Source organism: Pan paniscus, chromosome 10, assembly GCF_029289425.2.
Source record: "Pan paniscus chromosome 10, NHGRI_mPanPan1-v2.0_pri, whole genome shotgun sequence".
In the NCBI taxonomy this organism is placed as follows: domain Eukaryota; kingdom Metazoa; phylum Chordata; class Mammalia; order Primates; family Hominidae; genus Pan; species Pan paniscus.
Genome location: NC_073259.2, coordinates 131,836,875 through 131,862,761, shown reverse-complemented (window position 1 = coordinate 131,862,761; position 25,887 = coordinate 131,836,875). Strand labels below are relative to the sequence as shown.

Sequence of the window (25,887 nt, the reverse complement as noted above, 5' to 3'; positions counted from 1 at the left end):
TATGTATACATACAGATAAATATAGATATCTATCGATACATATAGATAGATCTACATAGATATCCAGATAGATCTATCTGTCTAGATAGATCGCTAGATGATGATACAGATACAGATATAGACAGGTGCAATCTCGGCTCACTGCAACCTCCACTTCCTGGGTTCAAGCGATTCTCCTGCCTCAGCCTCCTGAGTGGCTGGGATTACAGGTGCCCACCACCACACCCGGCTAATTCTGTGTACTTTCAGTTGAGACAGGATTTCACCATGTTGGCCAGGCTGGTCTTGAACTCCTGACCTCAAGTGATCCGCCCGCCTTGGCCTCCCAAAGTGCTGGAATTACAGGCGTGAGCCACCGCACCCGGCCTCATCTATATAGATATTTTTTAAGAAAGTGAAAAAAGTTATCTGTCTCCCTTAGCATCCTCCATCATCTCCCTACACCCTCAAAGGTGGTTCCACCTCAGCCTCAGTCTCTCCAGGTACAACTGGGGAAGAACATTGCAGTTAAAACAAAATTTCATATAGATATATGTGTGTGTGTGTGTTTATATATACATAAACACACACACACACATATGTATGTGAAACAAAATATATCTCCATACAATGTAATATGATTTAGCCATAAAAAGGAATGAAGCACTGATCCATGCTACGATGTGGATGAACCTTGAAAACATGCTGCTAAGTGAAAGAAGTCAGTCATAAAAGTCACATAGTGTCTGATTCCATTTATATGCAAAAGACACCACGCTGTATGGTTCCCAGGACTTGGGCAATTGGGGAGAGGTGGGGACTGACTGCTAAAAGGCACATGTTTTCTTTTGAGGGATGAAGAACATGTTCTAACATTGATAGTGGTTACGGCTGCACAATTCTGTGAATATACTAAAAAAAAAAAATGAATTGTACTTTTTTTTTTTTTTTGTGACAGAGTCTCGCTGTGTCACCCAGGTTGGAATGTAATGGTGTGATCTCCACTCACTGCAACCTCCGCCTCCCAGGTTCAAGCAATTCTCATGCTTCAGACTTCCATGAAGCTGGGATTACAGCCCACCACGCATGGGGTTTCACCATGTTGGCCAGGCTGGTCTCGAACTTCTGGCCTCAAGCAATCCGCCACCTCGGCCTCCCAAAGTGCTGGGATTACAGGTGTGCACCACTGTGCCCGGCCATAAGAGCCAGTGAATTGTACATTTTAAGTAAGAGAATTATATGTGAATTATAGCTCAATAGAGCTGTTTAAGATCTAAAAAGTAAAAAGTGAAACAAAACAAAACAAAAAAATGAACGCCATGGCTTCTTACTTGAACAAAGTCCGCAGGTTGACCACTCGGCAGACTCTCTCAGCGATTTCCCAGGCGATGCGCTCCATGAGCGGAATCATCCTCTCGTCTTTGTTGTAGTGTCGGGAGATGATCCACACCATCCGCAGGGCACTCATCATGGCGGGGATGGTGTCTAGGACCACGTGGAAGCCAGACCCGTGCGTTATGTTCTGACCAAGAGAGGAGAGAGCCACGCAAGAGCCCTTAGCCTTGGGGTCCAAATAGTTTCATAAAACAGTAAGCATGCAAGAAGTTTCACTCTTTTTTTTTTTTTTTTTTCCTTGAGACCAAGTCTGGTGCCCAGGCTGGAGTGCAACGGCACAAACATGGCTTACTGCAGCCTCGACTCCCCTGCGGACTCAAGTGATCCTCCCACCTCAGCCTCCCAAGTAAGCTGAGAATACAGGCATGCACCACTACACCGGCTAATTTTTTATTTTTATTTTTGTAGAGATGAGGTCGCACTATGTTGCCCAGGTGAGCAGACTTTTTTTAATCTCTTATAATAATAACTCAAATAAATAATGGGCAAAAGATTAAAACAGACATTTCACCAACAATATGAAATTGACAATAAGCACATTAAGTACATAAAAAGTTGTTCAGTCTCACTAGTTGTTAAGGAAATGCAAATTAAACCACAATGGCTATTATCAGAAAGACGATAACAAGTGGTGGTGAAGATACGGAAAAACCAGAACCTTCGTGTATTGCTCTTCAGAATGTAAAATGGGACAACCACTTTGGAAAACAGTCTAGAAATTCCTCAAGAGGTTAAACAGTTACCATATATGACCCAGCTATTCCACTCCTATGCATAATACATGAATAATTAAAAACACACATCCACACAAATCCTTGTACAAGAATGTTCGTAGCAGCATTCTTCATAATAGCCAAAATGCAGAAACAACTCAAATGCCCACCGACTGATGAATAGAGAAACCAAATGTAGTCTATCCATGCTATGGAATATGATTCTGCCACAGAAAGGAATGAAACGCTAATACGCTCCACGCTACAACACAGGTGAACCTTGAAAACCTGGTGCTGAGTGAAAGAGACTGCACACAGGATCAGTCCTGCATGACTCCCCTTATATGAAGTCCCTAGAGTAGTCAGATTTACAAAGACAGAAAGCAGAACAGAAGTTACCAGGGACTTAGGGTAAGGAAGAAGGGGGAGTTAGTGTTTAATGGACACAGAATTCCAGTTTGGGAAGATGAAACTGTTTTGGAAATAGTGTAATGGACACACAGCATTGTGTATGTATTTAGTGCCCCTGAACTGTATGCTTAATAGTGGTTAAAATGATAATATCATGTCATGTCTATTTTATCACAATTTTTTAAATTCTGAGGTTTTGAGACAGGGTCTCGCTATGTTGCCCAGGCTGGAGTGTAGTGGCGCAATCTTGGCTCACTGCAACCTCCATCTCCCAGGCTCAAGCAATCCTTCCACCTCAGCCTCCTGAGTAGCTGGAACTACAGGTGCACACCACCATACCCAGCTAATTTTTGTATTTTTTGGAGAGACAGGGTTTTACCATGTTGGCCAGGCTGGTTTCGAACTCCTGAGCTCAAGCGATCTGCCCACCTCAGCCTTCCAAAGTGCTGGGATTACAGGCATGAGCCACTGCTCCTGGCCAAATGCTGAACATTTTTAAAAGGGAAATTAAATCATATGAAATCTCTTTGACAGAGCTGACTGCAAAGTGCAGCACACCCAGCGTACCTTGAAATAACGCTCCACGGTGGAGAGAAAGCGCACATTGTCTGAGGCCTCCGTGTGGAACTTGAATAACTCGGTGAACACTGGCTGCAGATTAGCCACAAGCATGGAGTTGGATTCCTTGATCACATCCAAGACTTTTCTGACTATTGGAAGCTTTGTTTGTTCATGCAGCGCACTTAAGGTTGCATTTCTTTCCCTCCAGAATTCAATTTCAGCCAGAGGGCCTTTACCCTGAGAGGTGAAATGAACACACAAAGAACTCTCATCATTAGGGTGGAGCAGACACTTAGGGTGGTTTCTCCAGCATCCGTTCTTTCTGTCCAACTGCTCCAATTCTTCAGGGTCTTCAGGGGTGGGCTCTTGACCCTGGGTGGTCCAATCATAGTGAATCTCAGGGCTCCAGCTGAGAATGCTAGAAACACACTCTGCCTTTCTCCGGACAATTGAGGTGTACAGAATGTGAGGCCAGAAACTGCTGCAAGGAAGCCAGCCTGAGGAATGAAGCTCTCCAGCCCCTAGAAAGGGGTCTAGAACTGAGAGATTCAGAAACATAGCCAGAGCCCTGATCAGACTGGACCTGAAGCCAACCCTGCCTCTGGACTTTTCCATTATGTGAGCCAAGGAATTTGCTTTCTTAGTTGATCGACTTGAGTTGGGTTTCCTGTTTTTGGCAGCCCAAGCTTCCTGACTGATCCAAAGTGTTATCTTTATCAATCCAGGCAGTAACCTGGTAGCACATTAACATCAGAAAGCCCAGAAATGATATTTTGGGTGTGTTTATTTTGATGGCTTAAGGAAGTCATAAAACAGTAAGAAAAGATGCCAGATGATGCAGACCCCAGACTCCGGGCTCTTTCCCAGCATGGTAAGCATGACCTGGATCGGGGCTCTCTGAAAGCCCTGCACAAACTACCTGAGGTGTCTTCTTCAGTTGGGCCTCAACCGCTGTGGATATCTGATTCAGCCAGTTTATCACACACTGCTCCAAGATGTCAACGGTTTCCGGGTCAGCTGCCAGGTCGGACACCTCTCCCTCCACACTGATGGTTGGCATTTCTAACTTGATCTCACCTAGGAAAATAAAAGCGATCAGTCAGTCATTCGTTCAGGAAAAATGATTACAAAGAGAAACATTCAAGTTCACCGGCTGGGTCGTCTCTCAAGCTTCATCAGTATAATAAGGTCTGACGCATCCCCTGTCCTGATAATATCTGTATCTCATTCTCTTTCATTAGAATGTAATTCGAACATTTTAGATAATTGTTCTGGTGTTAAGCTTGATCAAAATGATTTAGTTATTTAAGATGTTCCTGAGTTTATAACCTAGTGACTTCAATTTTTAAAAACTTGAACAAAGAGCCAGCAGACATTTTAGATAACCACCAGCCTGAAACAGTCAGTCAAAGATAAATCAGGGGAAAAATGACATCAGGGGAAATTGAAATAATGTAAAGAAAAGGAGAAGAGGCCAGGCACGATGGCTCGCACCTGTAATCTCAACACTTTGAGAGACCAAGGCAGGAAGATCACTTGCAGTCAGGAGTTCGAGACCAGCCTGGCCAATGTGGCAAAACTCCCTCTCTGCTAAAAATACAAAAATTAGCTAGGCATGGTGGTGTGTGCCTGTAATCCCAGCTACTTGGGAGACTGAGGTGGGAGGATTGCCTGAGCTCCCAAAAGGTTGAGACTGCAGTGAGCTATGTTTGTGCCACTGCACTCCAGCCTGGGCGGCAGAGTGAGACCTTGTCAAAAAAAAAAAAAAAAAGAAAGAAAGGAAAGAAAAGAAAGAAAAGGGAAGGGGAGGGGAGAGAAGGGGAGGGGAGAGAAGGGGAGGGGAGAGAAGGGGAGGGGAGAGAAGGGGAGGGGAGAGAAGGGGAGGGGAGGGGAGGCAGGGCAGGGCAAAAGGAGAACATTTCCAAAAGGAAAGCCCAACTATTTGTCTCAGAGATTTGAGACATATAGCATCCATCAAACAAGAACAGGATGCTATGAAAAAAGATACAATCAGAGAATCAGAGGTCTTAAAAATTAAAAATATAATAGCTGATATGACTATCAATCAAACGTTGGTAACATAGAAGTTGAAGAACACTCCAGGAAAGAATACAAAGACAAAAAGATGAAAAATACAAGAGAAAAAATAAGAAATAGAATCTCTAGACATCCATCCAGCAGGAATTTCAGCAAGAGAAAACAAATAGTGGAGGAAAATGTCAAGATGATTTTTCAGTCTTTGGACTGAAAACACCCACTGAGTGTTTAAAAAATCAATGGAAAAAGTTCCACACAAAGGCCCATCATCCTAACACCAAAACACTAGGGATAACCGGATGCTCTTAAAAGCTTACGTAAAGGGGGAGGGGAGAAAAATTAGAAGAACATTCAGTTTCTCATCACTGGATGTTGACTACTAGAAAACAATGAAGAAAAATGTATTCAAAAATCCTGTGCTAGGCTGGGCACAGTGGCTCACACCTGTAATCCCAGCACTCTGAGAGGCCGAGGCAGGTGGATCACTTGAAGTCAGGAGTTTAAGACCAGCCTGGCCAACATGGTAAAACCCCGTCTCTATTAAAAATACAAAAATTAGCTGGGTGTGGTGGTGCACACCTGTAGTCCAAGCTACTCGGGGGGCTGAGGCAGGAGAATCCCTTGAACCCAGGGGGCAGAGGTTGCAGTGAACCGAGATCTCACCACTGCACTCCAGCCTGGGCAACAGAGTGAGGCTCTGTCTCAAAAAAAAAAAAATCCTGTGCTAAAATGATTTTTGCCAGCCTGAGCGACAAAGTGAGACCCCGTCTCCACAAAACAAACAAAAAAAAATGTTCCAAAACTTAGCCAGGCATGGTGGCATGCACCTGTAATCCCAACTACAGTAAATTAATCATTCTTAACTAAAAAGGAGGAAAATGAAACCTTACCTTCAAGTTGCTGCATGGTTCTTTGAATATTACTTGCAAATTTCTGCACGTTCATTAAAAATTCATCCCGTATTAATTGAATACTGTGATATTCTACTGCCTCCCCAGGCATGGGCGGCAGGTCTGATTCATGCTCAGAGGAATTAGAGCCTTCTCCAGATGTGACTCCCACGGTTGTACTCGTCCTGTGCTGATTGAAGGACAATGCTGGCAAAAAAACCTGAAATGCCAATTTTATGAAATACATCATATGAAGTCATTTTCAATAATTCATGTATTCAAATTGCCTCTGGTTTTGAATATTCTTTTTTTTTTTTTTTTTTTTTTTTTTGAGACAGGGTCTCGCTCTGTCACCAGGCTGGAGTGCTGTGGCACAATCTTGGCTCACTGCAACCTCCACCTCACCGCTGCAAGCGATTCTCCTGCCTCAGCCTCCCGAGTGGCTGGGATTACAGGCACACACCAGCACACCCAGCTAATTTTTGTATTTTTAGTAGAGATGGGGTTTCACCATGTTGGCCAGGCTTGTCTCGATCTCCTGACCTCATGATCCACCCCCCCGGCCTCCCAAAGTGCTGGGATTACAGGCGTGAGCCACTGCACCCAACCTGAATATTCTTTTATATTGAGATACAAATATGCAAAGTGAAAACCACTCAAACCGGAGCACAGACCTAAAGACAGAGAGATTACATTTGACTTAAAGTGATCCAAGGGCATCAATTTTAACCAGGCCTGACACAACTGCCCCAAAAACAGTGCTGTTATTTCTGTATACCACCAGTAACTGAGAAGTTACAAACTGTGGCACAGGGGGCTGGCTGTGGTGGCTCATGCCTGTAATCCCAGCACTTTGGGAGGCCAAGGCTGGTGGATCACTTGAGGTCAGGAGTTCGAGACCAGCCTGGCCAACATGGTGAAACCCCATCTCTACTAAAAATACAAAAATCAGCTGGGTGTGGTGGTGCACACCTGTGGTCCAAGCTACTCGGGAGGCTGAGGCATGAGAATTGCTTGAACCAGGAGGCGGCGGTTGCAGGGAGCCGAGATCGCACCACTGCACTCCAACCTGGGCGATAGAGCAAGACCCTGTCTCAGAGAGAAAGAGAGAGAGAGAGACAGAGAGAGAGAGAGAGAGAAAGGAGGGAGGGAGGGAGGGGAAACTGACACAGGGAGGTAAGAAACTGTGTGTTAAACCATCAGCTCAGGACCATCTTGTTCTTGTAAATGAAGTTCTTGAGGACATAGTTTCTTCAAAATGTAGCTAGAGACAGAAGCATGCATTTATGAAGTCACCTGAATACAATTACGAAACAACTTAGCCCCCAGCCCACATAAAAAGTGATCTATAAATGCCTGTGGGTTGATTAAGTTGGTTGGTTGGTTGGCTGAGTTTTGTTTCTGTGTTTTAGTTTTGTCTATATTTCTTAAAATTTTGATACATCTTTTTATGACTCTTTGAATCTATATGTATTTCCTGCAACATACTGAAGAACCCAGAATGTTGGATTTGTAAAGCTGCCCAATCCAAATTTTGCTGACTACACACTCACTGTGCAGCTGAAGTTCCTCTGTGATGTGTATTTCCTGCAAATTGGCAGCTGGGACCAGAGACTTGACCAGGGTGTTTCTTCCATCAGGAATCAAATTCTTGGTTTTGGTTTTGTTTCTCTCTCTCTCTGTCTCTCTCTCTCTCTCTCTCTCTCCCCCCCACCCCCAGGTCCATTAATCAAGTGGGGGTTCCAAAATTGAAATGTTCTAAAATGTCTGTTTATTAGCTGAGATGCTGATATAAAGACGCCTCTCACAGCTACTACTAGATGATCCCGTATATTTCATATGGGGAAGGCAACATAAATGCTTGACTCCTCTTTATTTGCCCAATTTTTGAAATAGTACAGTGGTCCCCTATCATCCTCCAGAAATGACCCATCAGGACTTTTAAAGATCATTATAAATTCATGGATTTGAAAAGCTGGGCACGGTAGCTTATGCCTGTAATCCAGCACTTTGAGAGGCCAAGGCGGGAAAATCTCTTGAGCCCAGGAGTTCGAGAACAGCCGGGGCAACATAGGGAGACCCCATCTCTACAATTAAAAAAAAAAAAATTAGGCCGGGCATGGTGGCTCACACCTGTAATCCCAGCACTTTGGGAAGCCGAGGCCAGTGAATCGCGAGGTCAGGAGATCAAGACCATCCTGGCTAACATGATGAAAACCCATCTCTACTAAAAATACAAAAAATTAGCCAGGTGTGGTGGCGGGTGCCTCTAGTCCCAGCTACTCAGGAGGCTGAGGCAGGAGAATGGCATGAACCCGGGAGGCAGAGGTTGCAGTGAGCTGCGATTGCACTACTACACTCCAGACTGGGCGACAGAGTGAGACTCTGCCTCAAAAAAAAAAAAAAAAATTAGACAGTCTTAGTGGCGTGCACCTATAGACCCAGCTACTCCAGAGGCTGAGATGGGAGGATCGCTTGAACCTGGGAGTTTGAGGCTGCAGTGAGATGTGATTGTGCCACTGCACTATAGCCTGAGCAATAGAGTAAGAACTGTGTCTCTTAAAAAAATGTTTTTAACTCATGCATTTGAACATATATATATATATATATATTTTTTTTTTTTTTTTTTTTTTTTTTTTTTTGAGATGGAGTCTCTTTCTGTCACCCAGGCTGGAGTGCAGTGACATGACCTCAGCTCACTGCAACCTCCACCTCCTGGGCTCAAGCGATTCTCCTGCCTCAGCCTCCCAAGTAGCTGGGACTACAGGTGCACGCCACCATGCCCAGTTAATTTTTGTAATTTTAGTAGAGATGGAGGTTTCGCCATATTGATCAGGCTGGTCTCGAACTCCTGACCTCAGGTGATCCATCCACCTCGGCCTCCCAAAGTGCTGGGATTACAGGCACGAGTCACTGCGCCTGGCTGTATTTGAATATATTTTCTATGCTTCAATCCACTGCAATTTTATCCTTACTGAAGGTCAAAATGTCCAATCTGTGGCTGGCATGAGCCTCTTCAAGTTGAGCCCTGTGTCCTTTAGACATGACTCTGGTTGTCATAATGCATATAACCACTAAGAATTAATTATACATCATGTTTTGATGTCATCTTATTTTATTTATTTTTCTTTTTTTTTTTTAGAGATGTAGTATCTCTCTGTCACCCAGGCTGTAGTACAGTGGCATGACCACCATGCAATGCAACCTTAAACTCCTGGGTTCAAGCGATCCTTCCACTTCAGCCTCCAGGGTAGCTGGGACTACAGACACCCACAGCCATGCCCAGCAGATTTTTCTTTTTATTTTTGGTAGAGATGGGGTTGATGTTATTTTAGAATGAAAAGTTCAGTTTGCATAAGAAGGTAGCCAGTGTGGCCAGATATGGTGGCTCATGCCTGCAATCCCAACATTTTGGGAGGCTGAGGTAGGCAGATCACTTGAGCCCAGGAGTTTGAGACCAGCCTTGGCAACATACTGAGACACTGTCTTTAAAAAAAAAAAAATACAAAAATCATCCAGGCATTGTGGCGTGCACCTGGCTAATTTTTAGTGATCCTCCCAGCTACTCAGGGGGCTGAGGTGGGAGGATCGTTTAAGCCTGGGAGGTCAAGGCTGCAGTGAGCCATGCTCGCGCCACTGCACTCCAGCCTGGGTGGCAGAATGAGACCCTGTCTCAAAAATAAATAAAAACAAAAAATAAAAATAAATAAATAAATAAGAAGGTAGCCAATGTTCTTGAGTCCTCCAAAGTCACACTAGAAAAAGACATCATCCCGATGAAGGAGGGTGTCTTCAGGTAGAAAGTCCCTTGTGTGCGGGCAGCTCAGTGGGGAGGGCCCCACGGCCTAACTCACAGGGTGACTTGTACTCGGTGAGACCTCGTCTGCTCCCATCCCCAGAACTGCTCACATGGAAGTCACCCAGGGCCAAGCCCTCCAGCTCTTCTTTGCCTGTGCCTTCTTGACCTCCAGCAGCAAGTGGCACGGCGGGCCCCTCCCTTCTTCCGTGAAGCATTGTCTCCTCTTGGCTTCTGGATCACCCACGTCCTAACTTTCCTCTCCCCTCATCTCTTCCATCTCTACTCCCTCCCTTGGTTGTTCCACCCAGTCCCTTGGTTTTACACCATCTCTGTGCTGATGATGCCCATGTTTTAAAGCATCACTCTGGTTGGCATGTGGAGAATGCAGCGTAGAGGGTAAGAACAGAAACTGAGGGAGGCTCCTGCGATAGTCCAAGCAAGAGGATATTGTGTTGGTTTGGACTTTTTTGTCCCAATCTTCTCAGTGAAGTCTTCGTGGCCACCCTATCTAAAATTGCAAAAGCCCCACCTTTCCACCTATCAAGTTTCCCTCTCCCCCTTGTTTCCTTTTTCTTTCCTATCTGGCTTCATTTTTCTCCCTAACTCTTGTTGCTGTCTAACACACTATATATTTTCTCATTGATCTTGGTTAATGTACATCTTCCTGTCTAGAATGAAAGCTCCACGAGGCAGAGACCTTGTCTCAGTTGTTCATTGCTATGAAATACAGTACGTGCTCAATGAATATTTGCTAGACGGAGGCCCTGAGTTCCCCGCAGAGCTCCAGATTCATACATCCTGCTTCACGTCTTGATTTGAATGTCTAAGAGGCCACCTGTGCTTAACACTACATCATGTTTTGATGTTATCTTAATTTATTTTTCATTTTTGTTTTTAGAGATGGAGTATCTCTCTGTCACCCAGGCTGTAGTGCAGTGGCATGATCACCATGCTCTGCAACCTTCCCGTCTAGAATGCAAAATACAACACTTGAGTTTCCCTCCATATGTTTCTCCCCATCCTCCATCTCAATAATGACTTCACCATCCTCCCAGTTTCTCAGGCCCAAATCCTGAGTCATTCTTTTTTAAATTTTTTTTTAGAGATGGGGTCTTGCTATATCGCCCAGGCTGTTCTCAAACTCCTAGCCTCAAGCGATCCTCCCGCCTCACTCTCCTAAAGTGCTGGGACCAAGAGTCATTCTTGGTACTCTCTATTCTTGTGATACTCTTCAAAGCCTCCAGATCCCGGTCATTAGCAAGTCCCACGGCCTGATCCTCAAGGCATTCCTCACACTGTCTGCTTCTCCCTCCCTCCCCTGATTGGAGCCTAAATAACCATCACCCTTGATGTGGTTTGGCCGTGTCCCCACCCAAATCTCATCTTTAATTGTAGTTCCCATAATCCCCACGTGTCATGGGAGAGACCTGGTGGGAGGTAATTGAATGATGGGGGAGGTTACCCCCATGCCACTGTTCTCATGATAGTGAGTGAGTTCTCATGAGATCTGATGGTTGTATAAGCGGCTTTTCCCTCTTTGCTCAGCACTTCTCCTTCCTGCCGTCATATGAAGAAGGATGTGTTTGCTTCCCCTTCCACCATGATTTTAAGTTTCCTGAGGCCTCCACAGCCATGCAGAACTGTGACTCAATTTAGCCTCTTTCCTTTATAAATTATGGGCAGTTCCCTACAGCAGCATGAAAATGGACTAATACAGCCCTCCACCTGGGCTCTTCCATGGCTTTCTATATGGTCTTTCCTTCCCCTCCACCCCAGCAATATGTTTTCCCACAATAGCCAGAGGTAAAATGCAAACCAGATCCTGTTGTTCCCCTGCTTAAACCTGCCTTCATTTCCAGCCCTCCCTCCAGCCACAGTGGCCATCCTCCTGCTACTGGGCCAAGCTGAGGCTGCTTCTAACTCAGGGCCTTTGCACCTGCTGTTCTCTCTGCCCAGCATGCTCTTCCTCCACATCCTATTGTGTCTGATGCCTTGGCCTCATTTGGGTCTCAGTTCAATATCACCTCTTCCTTCCTTCCCTAGTGCATTTCCCTAATAACTTATCATTCATGAAAAAGGCCTGCTGATGAGTTTTTCATTTTTTTGGTCTATAAAGCTCAGGCCAAGCATGGGGGCTCATGCCTGTAATCACAGCACTTTGGGAGGCCAAGGCGGGCAGATTGTTTGAGCCCAGGAGTTGGAGACCAGCCTAGGCAACATGGTGAGACCCTGTCTCTACAATAAGTACAAAAATGAGCCAGGCATGGTGGTGTATGCCTGTAATCCCAGTCACTCAGGAGGCTGAGGCAGAAGGATCGCTTGAGAGTTGAGGCTGCAGTGAGCCGTGATTGTGCCACTGCACTCCAGACTGGATGGCGGAGAGACCCTGTCTCGAAAAACAATAAAAATAAAAAAGAAAGCTTAGACATCACATCCTCAGCAAGGCCGTTCCTCACCATGCCCTCTGCACACACACAGTGCACATGCCTATTTCTGTCTCATATCAGGGTTTATTTTCCTCATGCCACTTGTCGGTATTTTCTCATAGATGTGCTTGTGTGCCATGTCTTTCCCCTACATAAGCTCCTAGAGAGCAGGGCCATTGCCTGTCCTGTCCACTGCTTGACCCTCAGTGTTGGGAACAAGACCCTAAAATCTGGCCACGAACTGGCCCCAAAACTGGCCATAAATAAAATCTCTGCAGCATGGTAACATGTCCATAATGGCCCCAACGCCCAAGCTGGAAGGTTGTGGGTTTACGGGAATGAGGGCAAGGAACACCTGGCCTGCCCAGGGTGGAAAACCGCTGAAAGGCATTCTTAAGCCACAGGCAATAGCATGAGCGATTTATGCCTTAAGGACATGCTCCTGCTGCAGTTAACTAGCCCAACCTATTTCTTTAATTCGGCCCACCCCTTCGTTTCCCATAAGGGATACTTTTAGTTAATTTAATATCTATAGAAACAATGCTAATGACTGGTTTGCTGTTAATAAATATGTGGGTAAATCTCTGTTTGGGGCTCTCAGCTCTGAAGGCTGTGAGACACCTGATTTCCCACTTCACACCTCTATATTTGTGTGTGTGTGTCTTTAATTTCTCTAGCACCGCTGGGTTAGGGTCTCCCCAGCCGAGCTGGTCTCAGCACCTCAGTGCCCATAACAGCACCTGAGACAGAAGAGCTGCCCGCTACCTATTTGTGGAATAAACAAACCACATGACCTCAACTTTAGAAATACTAGAATTTCTTCCTTTCTCCACGTTTACCTGACATATAATATTCTTCAGAAAATGGAGCACATTAGCGTTTATAATTCCATACTCCAGTGTTTCTGGCATAATTTCCATAGCTTCCTTCATGTCGGTAGCTTCAGAGATTGCCTCTAAAGAAGAACAGGTGTAGAATGTAAGGTCAGTGGGAGAGAGCAGCCAACAGTTAACATTTCCAAGAGAACAGGAATCTTCTCCTTCTTCCCAAGCTTCTACAAGGAATGTTCTGGTTACAGATTCAGAATATCCCCTATTTGTGTTTAAACAAATCTGAGGGCCCATGAGAAGCTGAAATGGATACCGATGCACTGTGGTTCGTGGATTAGTATGAACAGTGCACAAGAGCTGCACACATTTGCTGATCTGGTTGGAGTATCTAACGCTGGACAAAATCAGAAATTACTTGGGTTGTCTAGAAATGTTGGCTGGATTCTTTGCTGCTATGGACTGAATGACCCCAAAATCCACATGTTGAAGCTTAAATCCCCAAGGTGAAGGTATTAGAAGGTGGGGCCTTTGGTAGGTGATTAGGTCATGAGGGTGGAGTCTCACGATTGGATTGGTGTCCCTATAGGAAGAGACAGGAGAGCTTGCTGTCTCTCTCTCTGCTCTCCACCATGGGAGGATAAGAGAAGGTGCCATCTGTGAACCAGGAAGTGGCCCTCGCCGGACGCCAGATCTGCCAGCACCTTGATTTGGACTTCCCAGCCTCCAGAGCTGTGAGAAATAGATGTTTGTTGGTGAAGCCCCCCAGCCTATGGCAATTTGTTACAACCATCCAAGCTGGCTTGGGCACGGGCTTTGCCTGTCTTCACTCCCCAGCAAGTCTTCCTCAATTCATTGCCAAAGCATATTTTGAGTCATGGGTTGTTTGAAAAGACCTACTTGGTAACATCTACCCTTCCAACAAACAAGGTTTTATTTGATATGTATTTGCTCTACCTGACCAAAAATCAATCACCATGGTAAACATTTTAAAGGTTACTTGGACTCTTCCCTTGATCTAACTGGGAAACAAAAGAGACACAACAAATATGCCCACTGAAGCCATTATTTCACAAGTTTCAGTCTTCACGCCTTCTCCAAATATGTGCAGACATGCACTATCACTGGCTGAATACATTTCTTTATCTCTAACACTTCTTTACTGGAAATTAGCTTTGAGAAGACTACGTAAGAACCCAGTACAGTATGGAAGAGAAAGAGAGCTTGGCATAGGTGAAAGACAACCATAAAAAGACAACAGAATGAGAGTGAACAAGTGCATGCACAACCACACCCCCTCAACACACGTACACACACACGTGCCAGAAATGTACCTTTGGTATTTCTGAGGAAAAACACCACGTTTTGGTCCAGGAACTCCTCGGGAAGAGGGGTACAGAGCATGTGGAGATGCATCTTTTCCATGATGTGCTTCACAGTTCTCTGAAACATGGGGAACAAAAACCATTCATTCTTGTGATACATCCATTCACCTAAAGAACCTAATATTCAAGTACACCTAAGCTCTCCTCTCAACACAATGGCTGGTCTCATGTTCTGACAACGTAGCCACAGCCACACAGTGGGTACCAGCTAAACACAGGAGCTAAATGCACCCAGACTCTGAGCTGTCAGCCTGACTCCTCTATTGACCAACCAGTGCAGCAACACCTAAACAAACTGACCTGGCAAAGGTCCAGATGGAGCTTGAATTTTGTTTTGCAGATGGGACGTACTTATGAAGCAATGAAGCATGATTTTGGTAAGCATAGGCCAGGCTGAATGTTTACATCCTAGCCTTAAACTCCAACCTTGGGGTTTTCACAGAACAGGGTTCATTTAGCAGGCCTGTGTTGTCCAAACCCCACACATGCCAAATGTCTTCAGAACTGGCCTTTGGCTCTTAGGGTGACAACTTCCAAGCTTTTGGAATACCCTTCCTAATATGGGAGTCTTTGTGTACCTGTAGCCTTGGGCCATGCCTGAAAGTGTATGCTAACAATGCGAGTTTGGTGAATGCCTGTTTTTGTTTGCTGGGGCCCCAGTCATACAGGATCAGTTCAACCTCTAGGGTGGTGGTGAGGGCTGGAGATGAAGGGGAGCTGAGTAACTAAGGTCAGCCACGTGGATGCTCCATGCCTGTGTGACTGATCCCCATTAAAAACCCCAGACACCAAGGCTCAGGTGAGCCTCTCTGGTTGGCAATACTTCATGCATGTTGTCACTCATAGCTACCAGGAGAATTAAGTGCTATCCATGAAACTCCATTGGGAGGGAACAGATGGAAGCTTGTACCTATTTTCTGCTGGTCTCTGTCCTGTGCACGTTTTTTCCTTTTTTTGCTGAGTCTAATTTGCATCCTTTCCCTGTAATAAACTGTAACTATGAATATAACAGATTTTCTGGGTCCTGTGAGTCCTTCCAGCCAATCACTGAATCTGAGGGTGGCCTTGGGATCCTATAATTTCCATTCCAACATGATAAATCCCTTGGATGGGGCTATGTCAGTTACCCTGAATCCTAGAGGGCGTCAGGGGTCCCCATTACCCCACCAACAAGGACAAAGAGCCATGCTTACTTTGGAAGGGAGTTTTTCTGAAATCTCTTTGTCCGTTTCTTCATCCTCTCTGTTTAGAGGTTGGCCTAGAGATTCGGTTCTCAGTGACACATGCTTAGCTGCAAAACAGCAATCAAAGTTTAAGAGAAAATAATCAGAAAATTAGGTTTCCTACCATCAAGAGCAGCCCTGCATTTTGTGCACCAGTACATTTCATTCAAAAGGCGAGTTATCAAATAGCTGTGCATACCTTCTGTTCCAATCAATCCGATTGTGGCCTTGACTCACATGGTAATTGACAAGAATTGTGTTTCGTTTTTGACAGGGTGTCCATCAGAAATTTTACATGTTTGTGTCTGCGTTCTCTCAGGTACAGTGTCCACCCTGTGACCGTGTGACTTCTCTGAGGTTTTTTACTTAAAAGGGAGTTTATCATAAAGACAAGAATTACAGTCCAGGCGCAGTGGCTCATGCCTATAATCCCAGCACTCTGGGAAGCTGAGGTGGGTGGATCACTTGATGTCAGGAGTTTGAGACCAGCCTGGCCAGCATGGCAACACCCTGTCTCTACTAAAAATATAAAAATTAGCCGGACATGGTGGTGCATGCCTGTAATCGCAGCTACTCGGGAGGCTGAGGCAGGAGAATCGCTTGAGGCCAGGAGGTAGAGGTTGCAGTGAGCCAAGATTGTGCCACTGCAGCCTGGGTGGCAGAGCAAGCCTCCATCTCAGAAAAAAAAAAAAAAAGAATTACAGCTAGCATGTTAGCATTTACTCCTTTTTCACTATGAGGTGCAAAACTTGTGAGGGACAAGAAGAAAAACAGTCTAAATGAAATGACGCACCTGTCTCAAGTCCACTCTGATTAATACAGAATCAGAAACCTCAGCAGACACCAAGTCTGAGCCCTCAGAACATCCAACAAGCCTGATGATTAGAGAAAGGAGCTTTCCCTGGGAGCTTTCCCTCAGCTCTTACTTTGAAAGGCACTGTGCAAAGTCACTGTGGCTTTGGCATAAACTCAATGTCAGGGGTCTGAATCCTCTCTGCTATTAGTTTTCGCATCCATAAAATGGGACAGTAACATCTACCAGCCAAATTCTGGAGGACTAAATGACAGCACGGGTAAGGGCATTGGCACCGTGGTTGGCAGGGGAATAGTCTATAGACAGCAGTACCAACATTATTAGAGAACTAGCAATAGACTACAGTAAAAAAAAAAAAAAATCACACTTACGAGCAGGTGCCGTGCCATAAATAGCCTGTAGTCCATTGCTAATTCCCTAACAGCATTAGAGTAGTCTCTACTCTCTACAAAAAATCAAAATGTTATCCAGGAGTGATGGTGCACGCCTATAGTCCCAGCTACAGGGTAGAAGATCATTTGAGGCCAGGAGTTTGAGACCAGCCTGGGCAATGTAGTGAAACCTCATCTCTACAAAAAAAATTTAAAAAAAAAAATTTTTTTTTTGAGCCAGATCTCACTGGGTCACCCAGGCTGGAGTGCAGTGGCACGATCTTGGCTCACTGCAACCTCCACCTCCCGAGTTCAAGCAATTCTCCTGCCTCAGCCTCCCGAGTAGCTGGGATTACAGGTACGTGCCACCATGCCTGGCTACCTGGCTAATTTTTGTGTTTTTAGTAGAGATGGGTTTCATCATGTTGGCTGGGCTAGTCTTGAACTCCTGACCTCAAGTGATCCTCCTGCCTTGGCCTCCCTAAGTCCTGGGATTATAGGCGTGAGCCACCACAACAGCCCAAAAAATTAAACTTAAGTTAAAAAAAAAAAAAAAATCTTAGCCAGGCATGGTGGCACACATCTGTAGTCCCAGCTACTTGGAAGGCTGAGGCAGGAGGATCGCTTGAGCCCAAGAGTTCAAGGCTACAGGGCACTATGATCACACCACAGCACTCCAGCCTGGGCCACAGAGCAAGGCCCCATCTTTAAAAAGGAAAATACACTTATGAATGTACTTAATGCCACATAGAAATGGAAAAAATGGTAAAAGTGACATCCATTTTACCACCATAAAAAGAAAAGAAGAAAATATATAATAATGTTAATTTACTTTGTGAGAAAGGACTTCCCCGACCTTCCCACCTAAACAGCTCTTCCTTCCCAAACCTGTCCTCTTCATGGATGTACTGGGCTCCGAAGCCGAGAGTGCCTTCCTAGGAGACCTCAGCAGACATTGCTGTAGCATCCAGAACTACTGCCTTATCAAAACCCACTTTAGGCCGGGCGTGGTGGCTCACGCCTGTAATCCCAACACTTTGGGAGGCCGAGGTGGGTGGATCACCTGAGGTCAGGAGTTTGAGACCAGCCTGGCCAACATGGTGAAACCCCGCCTCTACTAAAAATACAAAAATTAGCAAGACTCTGTCTCAAAAAAAAAAAAAAAAAAAATTAGCTGGATGTGGTGGCGTGTGCCTGCAGTCCCAGCTACTCAGGAGGCTGAGGCAGAAGAATCGCTTGAACCCAGGAGGAGGAGGTTGCAGCAAGCCGAGATCGCACCATTGCACTCCAGCCTGGGTGACAGAGCAACACTTCGTCTCCAAAAAAACCAAAAACCCACTTTAAACAAGGCTTACTCAAACCATCTTTTATTTCTAACTTGTAGTTCCCTCTCCACAGTCTTTGCTACTTGAGGGGATTACAATTTGGTTAAAAATAAATGCTTGGCCAGAAGCAGTGGCTCATGCCTGTAATCCCAACACTTTGGAAGGCTGAGGTGGGAGGACTGCCTGAGCCCAGGACTTCGAGACCAGCCTGGGTAACATAGTGAGACCCCATCTCTACAAAAAATCAAAATGTCATCCAGGCATGTTGGTGCACCTCTACAGTCCCAGCTCCTCAGGAGCCTGAGTCAGGAGGATTGCTTGAGCCTAGAAGTTAGAGGCTGAAGTGAGCTATGACAGCACCACTCCAGCCTGGGCAACAGAGTGAGGTCCTGTCTCAAAAACAAATAAATACATGAAAAGTTCTGTGCCTTGAAGATTCTCCTAAGAAAATGGCATCTGTAGCTTGCACAGTGGGAAGCCCACCTACAAAACAAAGTACAAAGCATGTGTTTGCTGAGCTGGCTGAGACATCGCCTGCATGAGTGTTTGTATGTTACATACCACACTGGGTTGAAGAGTGTCCCCCACAATGCATGTCCTAAAGCTGTGACCTCAGTTGGAAACAGGGTCTTTGCAGATGTAATTAGTAAAGATGAGGTGATATGGATTAGAGTGGGCCCAAAATCCAATGTGACTGGTGCCTGTATAAGAGGGAGAGAGGATGGCCGGGTACGGTGGCTCACGCCTGTAATCCCAGCACTTTGGGAGGCCGAGGAGGGCGGATCACCTGAGGACGGGAGTTCAAGACCAGCCTGGCCAACATGGTGAAACCCCGTCTCTACTGAAAATACAAAAATTAGCTGGGCGTTGTGGTGGGCGCCTGAGATCGCAGCTACTTGAGAGGCTGAGGCAGGAGAATCACTTGAACCTGGGAGGCGGAGGTTGCAGTGAGCTGAGATCACGCCATTACACTCCAGCTTGGGTGACAAGAGCGAGACCCTGTCTCAAAAAAAAAGAAGGAGGAGGAGGAGGAGAGAGGACACACGGAGAAGAAAGATACAGAGGGGACAAGGCCATGTGACGATGGATGTAGAGACTGGAGTGATGATGCTGCAGGCCGAGGACATCCTGACCCCTAGACTGCAGTGAGGAGACTGGGAAGGATCCTCCCCTTGGTCCTGCAGAGGGAGTGCAGCCCTGCCAGCACCTTGATTTTGGAGTTCCGGCCTCCAGAGCTGTGAGAGAATACATCTGTGTTGTTTTCAGCCACCCAGTCTGTGGTCACTTGTGACGGCAGCCGTGGGAAACTACTATATCCGTCTATTCATGACCCAGCACTTTCTCTTTGTGGTTCATACCCAGTGAAAGTACAAACTGATTGTGGCATGGCAGGCAGCACCCTACTCCCGCTGCGGCGGGGCTTTCTCAGTTCCACCCTCCCATGACCCCTCCCAACTCCACACCTCGCACTTTATCCACGGACTCCACTTTTTGAGAATAAGTCTCTTCTTCCTCTTCTCCCTCTTCAGACAGGACAGGTATCTCATCTTTATGGCCACATAAATGGGAAGAAAATATAAAACGTAATTGTTCACTGCATGAAACACCTGATATCTTTGCTTTCTGTGGAGCCAAGGGGTTGGTATGTGGCCCACAGGAGACTCATTATGTTACAGTGGTACAGCAGTATTCCTTACTGGAGCCAGCTTTCAGTGACAGCCAAGGAGGTTTGTGCAAATTCTGCCAAGAGACGAAGGATACAGAAATGATCAGAGTTACCACCAGCCCAGAAGAAATACAAATAACCAAGAAGCATAAGAAAGAGGCTCCTGGGTGCACAACACTATGAATGTATTTAACACCCTAAACTGTACATTTCAAAATGGTTAAGATGTAAATTGCAGGCCATGTGTATGTTACCACAATTTAAAAACTGAAGGAGGCCAGGCGCAGTGGCTCATGCCTGTAATCCCAGCACTTTGGAAGGCCGAGGTGGGTGGATCACTTGAGATCGGGAGCTCAAGACCAGCCTGGTCAACATGGTGAAACCTCGTCTCTATTAAAAATACAAAAAAATTAGCTGGGTGTGGTGGTGCGCGCCTGTAATCCCAGCTACTTGGGAGGCTGATGCAGGAGAATCACTTGAGCCCAAGAGGCGGAGGTTGCAGTGAGCCGAGATCACACCACTGCACTCCAGCCTGGGAGACAAAGTGAGGCTCTGTCTCAAAAAAAAAGAAAAAAGAAAAAAGAAAAGAAAAGAAAAAAATGAAGGGAAAAAAAGAGGCTCAACTACACTAACATTTACATAAATTAGAGTAAGGGAGTACAACTACTTTTTTCTATGGAATTGCCAAAAATCTAAAAAATGGCCAATATCAAATGTCGGGAGGCCATTGGGAAACAGGTGCCTCATCCACCACCACTGGCTGTGGACCAACAGGACCCACTCAAATTGTAAAAGACCATACTTGGTACAGATGCATTTCATTTTTATAAATCTATCCTCCAGAAATACACAAAGTATGCAAGGATAGACGGACATTATTCCATTGTTTGCAGAATGAATACTCTGAAAAGCTAAGTGTCCATTAATTAGAGAATGGATGAGTAGAATGTGGTACATCTATGTATTTAAATCTATCAAGTTAGGTACAACTATAGGAATTGGCATGAAAAAATAACCAAGACATGTGTTGGGGGGAGAAGTCACAAAATAATATGTATATATAGTATGATATTTATAGTTTTAGGAACTCTATATATCCATATATTATCATTATAGAGAGAAATATAGACTGTAGATAGAACAAGGATAGACAGATATAGATGACAAGCAGGTAGGTAGGTAGGTAGGTAGGTAGGCTGATTAATTGATCTCAACAGCCCTGACCTTATGCCTAGACAGACAGAGATAGACAGACAGATAAACAGACATGTAGGTAGATAGATAGATAGATAGATAGATAGATAGATAGATAGATAGATGTATAGATAGAGAGAGATGTATAGGTAGGTAGGTAGACAGGAGATAGATGTATAGATAGATAGATGTATAGATAGATAGATGTATAGATAGATAGATGTATAGATAGATAAACAGATATGTAGATTGATAGATGTATAGATAGAGATAGATGTATTGGTAGGTAGACAGATAAATTGGTAGATAATTGATAGATGGATAGATGATAGGTAACTGATAGGTAGACAGACACACAGACAGATTGGTCAGTTGGCAGATAGATAATAGAGGGATAGATGTATAGGTAATTAGGTAGGTAGACAGGAGACAGAGAGATAGATGTATAGGTAGGTAGGTAGACAGGATATAGATAGAGGTATAGATGTATAGGTAGGTAGGTAGATGTATAGATAGAGATGTATAGGTAGGTAGGTAGATAGATGTATAGATAGAGATAGATGTATAGGTAGGTAGGTAGATAGGTAGATAGATGTATAGATAGAGATAGATGTGTAGGTAGGTAGGTAGATTGGTAGATAATTGATAGATGGATGATAGGTGAATGATAGGTAGATAGACACACAGATAGATTGGTCAGTTGGTAGATAGATAATAGAGAGAGATAGATGTATAGGTAGGTAGGTAGACAGGAGATAGATAGATAGATAGATAGATAGAGGTATAGACAGACAGATAGATAGATAGATAGATAGATAGATAGACAGAAGTATAGATAGATGCATAGGAAGGTAGGGAGACAGATCAGTCGGTTGGTAGATGATTGGCTGATTGATTGACTGATAATTTGACAAAAGAGCCAACCAGAAACACACCAAACTAATAATAGTGGTTGCCCCTAGGAATAAGAGCAGGACTGGGGCTTAAGGGATGGAGAAGCGTTGCTTTTTCTTTTTATATGTAATTCTATGTTCTGTGAATTCATAAGAGAACATGTGTTCTGACAGTATTTGTGTAATTTCTTTAAATGTAAGGAAGTTACTAAATGATATGTACAGTATGATTGCATTTTGTTTTTTCCCGAAGGAACACATGTACCTACTGCATCAGTATCTTGGGTATCTGCTGCCCGGAAGGACACCTCGCCTTTCTTACCACCACCTGCCCCAGTATCTGTTTGTCTCCATTCCTATCATTTTTAACCAGGAGCAGAGAGAAATCTTGACCAGGGAGGGGGAGCAGAAAGAGGAGGAAAAAAAAGGAAAGAAAGGACACGCTGGGCTCTCTGCAGGTCCTCCGAACAGACCAGAACCACCTGTTCCCCAAAAATAATCTAGGGAAACTGTTCAAGGGTTATATGAGCCTGTAGGTTTAACAAGCAGAGAGTGAGTGACAACGTGTGGAGTTGGGGATGAGGTCTCTTCTCCCCACCTGGCCAGAACCCCCAACACCCAACGCCATCTAGCACCTCCAGAATCGGCAGCTTTGAGAGTTTCCAGAGACAGCATCTTCGGCAAGGAATCCATCAGCTTTTCACCATGAGGTGATAGTGGAGAAGGGACGGGAATGGAAGGGAAGACCAGGTACAGAGACAGCCCAGAAACGGGTCAGGGGGCGGGGTGGGGGAGTTCTGAGCTCCCTTTGGAGGGTCCAGGAATTAACCAGGGGGACCCTCTGAGGTGAGACTGAACTCTGCTTCCACACAGGATGACATTTGGGCTAAACACGTGCTAGTAAACACAGCAGACAACAGCCACCCCACCGTTAACAGAGGCCCTTGGAGGGCTTCTGCAAGAAATCCAAGTCACATCCATTGTTTTAGGGTCTTGTAACTTTTTTTAAATGTAAACGAAACCCGAGTTCCTGCAGTGGTGGTACATGTTAAACGGTCAATCCTGCGAGTGTGTTTTTGGCTTCCATAATTTCACTTGGTGCCAATGAAAGTGCCTACATCCGAGGTCCAGTTATAATCTAATGTCCAGGTCCAAAGGTCTGCCAGAGAGAAAAAAATAATAGGCTGGAAGGTTAAATTCCAAAACGTGATCACGTGGTCCTCTCTCCAGATGGCACTAGGGATTTGTTATTGTTGTTTATTTGTGGTTTTGGATTTATGATGAAGACGTTTTATTTTGTGCAAGCAAATAATGAATATTTAAAATAAATGAAGGTGGCCAAGCGCGATGGTTCACACCTGTAATCCCAGGACTTCGGGAGGCCGAGGTGGGCAGATCACCTTAGGTCAGGAGTTCAAGAGCAGCCCAGCCAACATGGTGAAACCCTGTCTCTACTAGAAATACAAAAATTAGCCGGGCATGGTGATGGGTGCCTGTAATCCCAGCTACTTGGGAGGCTGAGTCAGGAGAATTGCTTGAACCAGGGAGGTGGAGGTTGCAGTGAGCCGAGATTGCACCACTGCACTCCAGCCTTGGCGACAGAGCTAGACTCTGTCTCAAAAAAAAAAAAAAAAAAAAGAAGTGGCCAGGTGCCAGGTGGCTAACACCTGGAATCCCAGCACTTTGGGAGGCCGAGGCGGGAGGATCACTTGACCTCAGTAGTTTGAGACCACCCTGGGCAACATGGTGAAACCTGTCTCTACCAAAAATATAAAAATTAGCCAGGCATGGTGACGCATACCTGTAGTCCCAGCTACTCAGGAAGCTGAGGTGGGAGAATCACTTGAGCCCTGGAGGCAGAGGTTGCAGTGAGTCAAGATCGCACCACTGCACTCCAGCCTGGGTGACAAAGTGAGACCCTATCTCAAAAAAAAAAAAAAAAAAAAGTTAAAAAATAAAATACAAGAAATGAATCTGCCTGGTACCTTTAAAAAAAAAATCAAAGGTCTGCCGGCCCTGCCACCCGAACCCAGTGAGAGGCCCTGCAAGGGATCCCCAAGTCCTTAAGGGGCTGGAAAAGTAGCCCAGGACACTGGACAGCCAGGCAGGAGGTCCCGCCAGCTGTGCTCCGGCTGGTGCTCCTGCGAGAAGGCGGCTTTCGAGGTCCCAGTCTCCTTCTAGCTGTTTCTGAAGCGAGTTGTCCTGCCTCCTCCTCTCACCTGTGCTGGCCCCTCCCTGCCCTCTCAGTGTCCCTGGGCCTATCAGAGAGTAGGTGGGGCTGGGGATCCGCCTCCACAGAGGGTTCTGGGACCCTGGTCACTGTCTTTTTGTATTTGCCATGCTAATTTGTTCAACATAAACATTTAAAGTCTACTGTAGTTTTTAAACTTTGTCCTAGCCTTATTTTACTTTTTAGGATATAAGGAGCCTCCAGAAGTAGAAAGGGGTGCTCTTCGGACCCTCCGTGAGAGGCTGCGACGGTCAAGGAGAGTGACAGTGACCTGGGTCCCTGCCACACCTGGGCATGGCTCTACCCAGCCGTTCGGATTATTGCACAGTGGATCTTGACGGCCCGTGGGCCTTGGGCAGGTTACTTAACCCCCTCCGTGCCAGTTTGCTCATCTGTAAAATAGGGATGAGGATACACCCGCCTCGTAGGGTTAAGGAGTTGATACAAGCGTTGGAACCGCACCTGGCACGGGGTGCGGGCTAAGTCAGTGTTTGCTGTGATTTTTCAATCAAGGCCTGACTTTCAAGTGGGCTGTGGGCCCAGGAGGGCAGGGACGGCTGTGATTGCTGGGTTCGCCCGGGGCCTGCACGTGGCGGGCGGCAGCGTTTGTGGACAGCACCTGAGGCCGGGGCCGGACGATGGGCAGGCTCTAGCAGCCCCCGCGCCCGCCGGAGAGGCCGGGACGGGCAGGAGGGAAGCCCGGGGAAGGGAGCGGCGCGTCGAGGCTCACCAATCTCCACCTCCACCTCCTCCGGCACCATAGTGCGGTAGATGAAGAGCGCCGAGGGCCCCTCCTCCTCGCTCGCCTGGTTGAGGAAGTGCAAGATGAGGTCCTCGCCCCGGCCGTCGTCGCGGTTGAGCAGGTCCTCGAAAAGCTGGGGGTCGGTGATGCCGAAAGCAGCATACACGCGGTCGCGCATCCACAGCACCCGCAGGTCGTCCATGGCGCCGCGCAGTGCAGAGGGAGCCGGGCGCAGGGCGGGCGTCCGTGGCAACGGCGGCCCTAGCAATGGGCGCCCCGGAAACGGCCGCAGCTCGCCCCGCCGACGGCGCCGGCGCTGGGGGCTGCAAGCTCGGCAGTGCCCCGCGCCCGGCCCCTCGATCCCGAACCCGCGAGCCGCAGCCCACGCCCCGGCCCCGAGATCTCGGAGGCGCGCACCAGGCCCCCGGGCCGCCGAGGTAGACTGGTTGCTCCCTGGTCCCGGCAGCGCGCACGCCCCTGGATGCGGAGCGGGACCCTCGCCGCCAGGAGCCGCCCTAGGGCCGCTGCAGCCGAGGGTGCGACCCCACCCCACGCCGACCGGTTTGCAAGCAGCCCGCCCACCTTGCCGATGAAGCTGGGGCTAGAGAGTTGGCGAGACGAAGGTCACAGCACCTCGGCGGCGGCAGAGGCGGGATTAGAGGCCAGACGAGGAGGAAATAAGCCGAGAAAGCACGAGTTCCTCATGGCCTACAAAATCAGGGAAGGAGCAGAGTTCTTTAGCTTTCTTGCCAAACCAGAGCATAATAAAGCAAAACACCCACGTTTAAAAATATAGATATATTTATTTGTCATTAGCAAAAGGAAGTTAAATACTGATAGAAGATGCAAATTTGTCCTTTCATGCATTTGTGGAGCAAAGTACTAACTTGTTCACTGTCATTTCCCCTCACAAGGAGTTGAGCCCCTAGATGACTCAGGCTAACCCTAAGAACCTACCTAGCCTTCTTAGATATTCCCATCAAAGAACAGGTGGAGTGAAAGTATT

General features: G+C 46.2%; 1 protein-coding gene across 1 annotated transcript in view; it reads right to left on the bottom strand.

Annotated features, from left to right (window-relative positions):
- The window catches only part of DNAH10 (dynein axonemal heavy chain 10), a 174,562-nt gene extending 149,049 nt beyond the window's left edge, over positions 1–25,513 (bottom strand). The window contains exons 1-9 of the mRNA XM_008964478.4: positions 24,870–25,513; positions 19,620–19,703; positions 15,617–15,714; positions 14,373–14,481; positions 13,051–13,166; positions 5,987–6,206; positions 3,979–4,136; positions 3,066–3,296; positions 1,311–1,501 (exon numbers count right to left, since the gene is read on the bottom strand). Of these exons, the coding sequence (XP_008962726.2) occupies positions 1,311–1,501; positions 3,066–3,296; positions 3,979–4,136; positions 5,987–6,206; positions 13,051–13,166; positions 14,373–14,481; positions 15,617–15,714; positions 19,620–19,703; positions 24,870–25,083 (1,421 nt within the window). The 5' untranslated portion in view covers positions 25,084–25,513. The remainder of the gene's footprint in view (positions 1–1,310; positions 1,502–3,065; positions 3,297–3,978; positions 4,137–5,986; positions 6,207–13,050; positions 13,167–14,372; positions 14,482–15,616; positions 15,715–19,619; positions 19,704–24,869) is intronic.
- Positions 25,514–25,887: the final 374 nt, after the last annotated feature.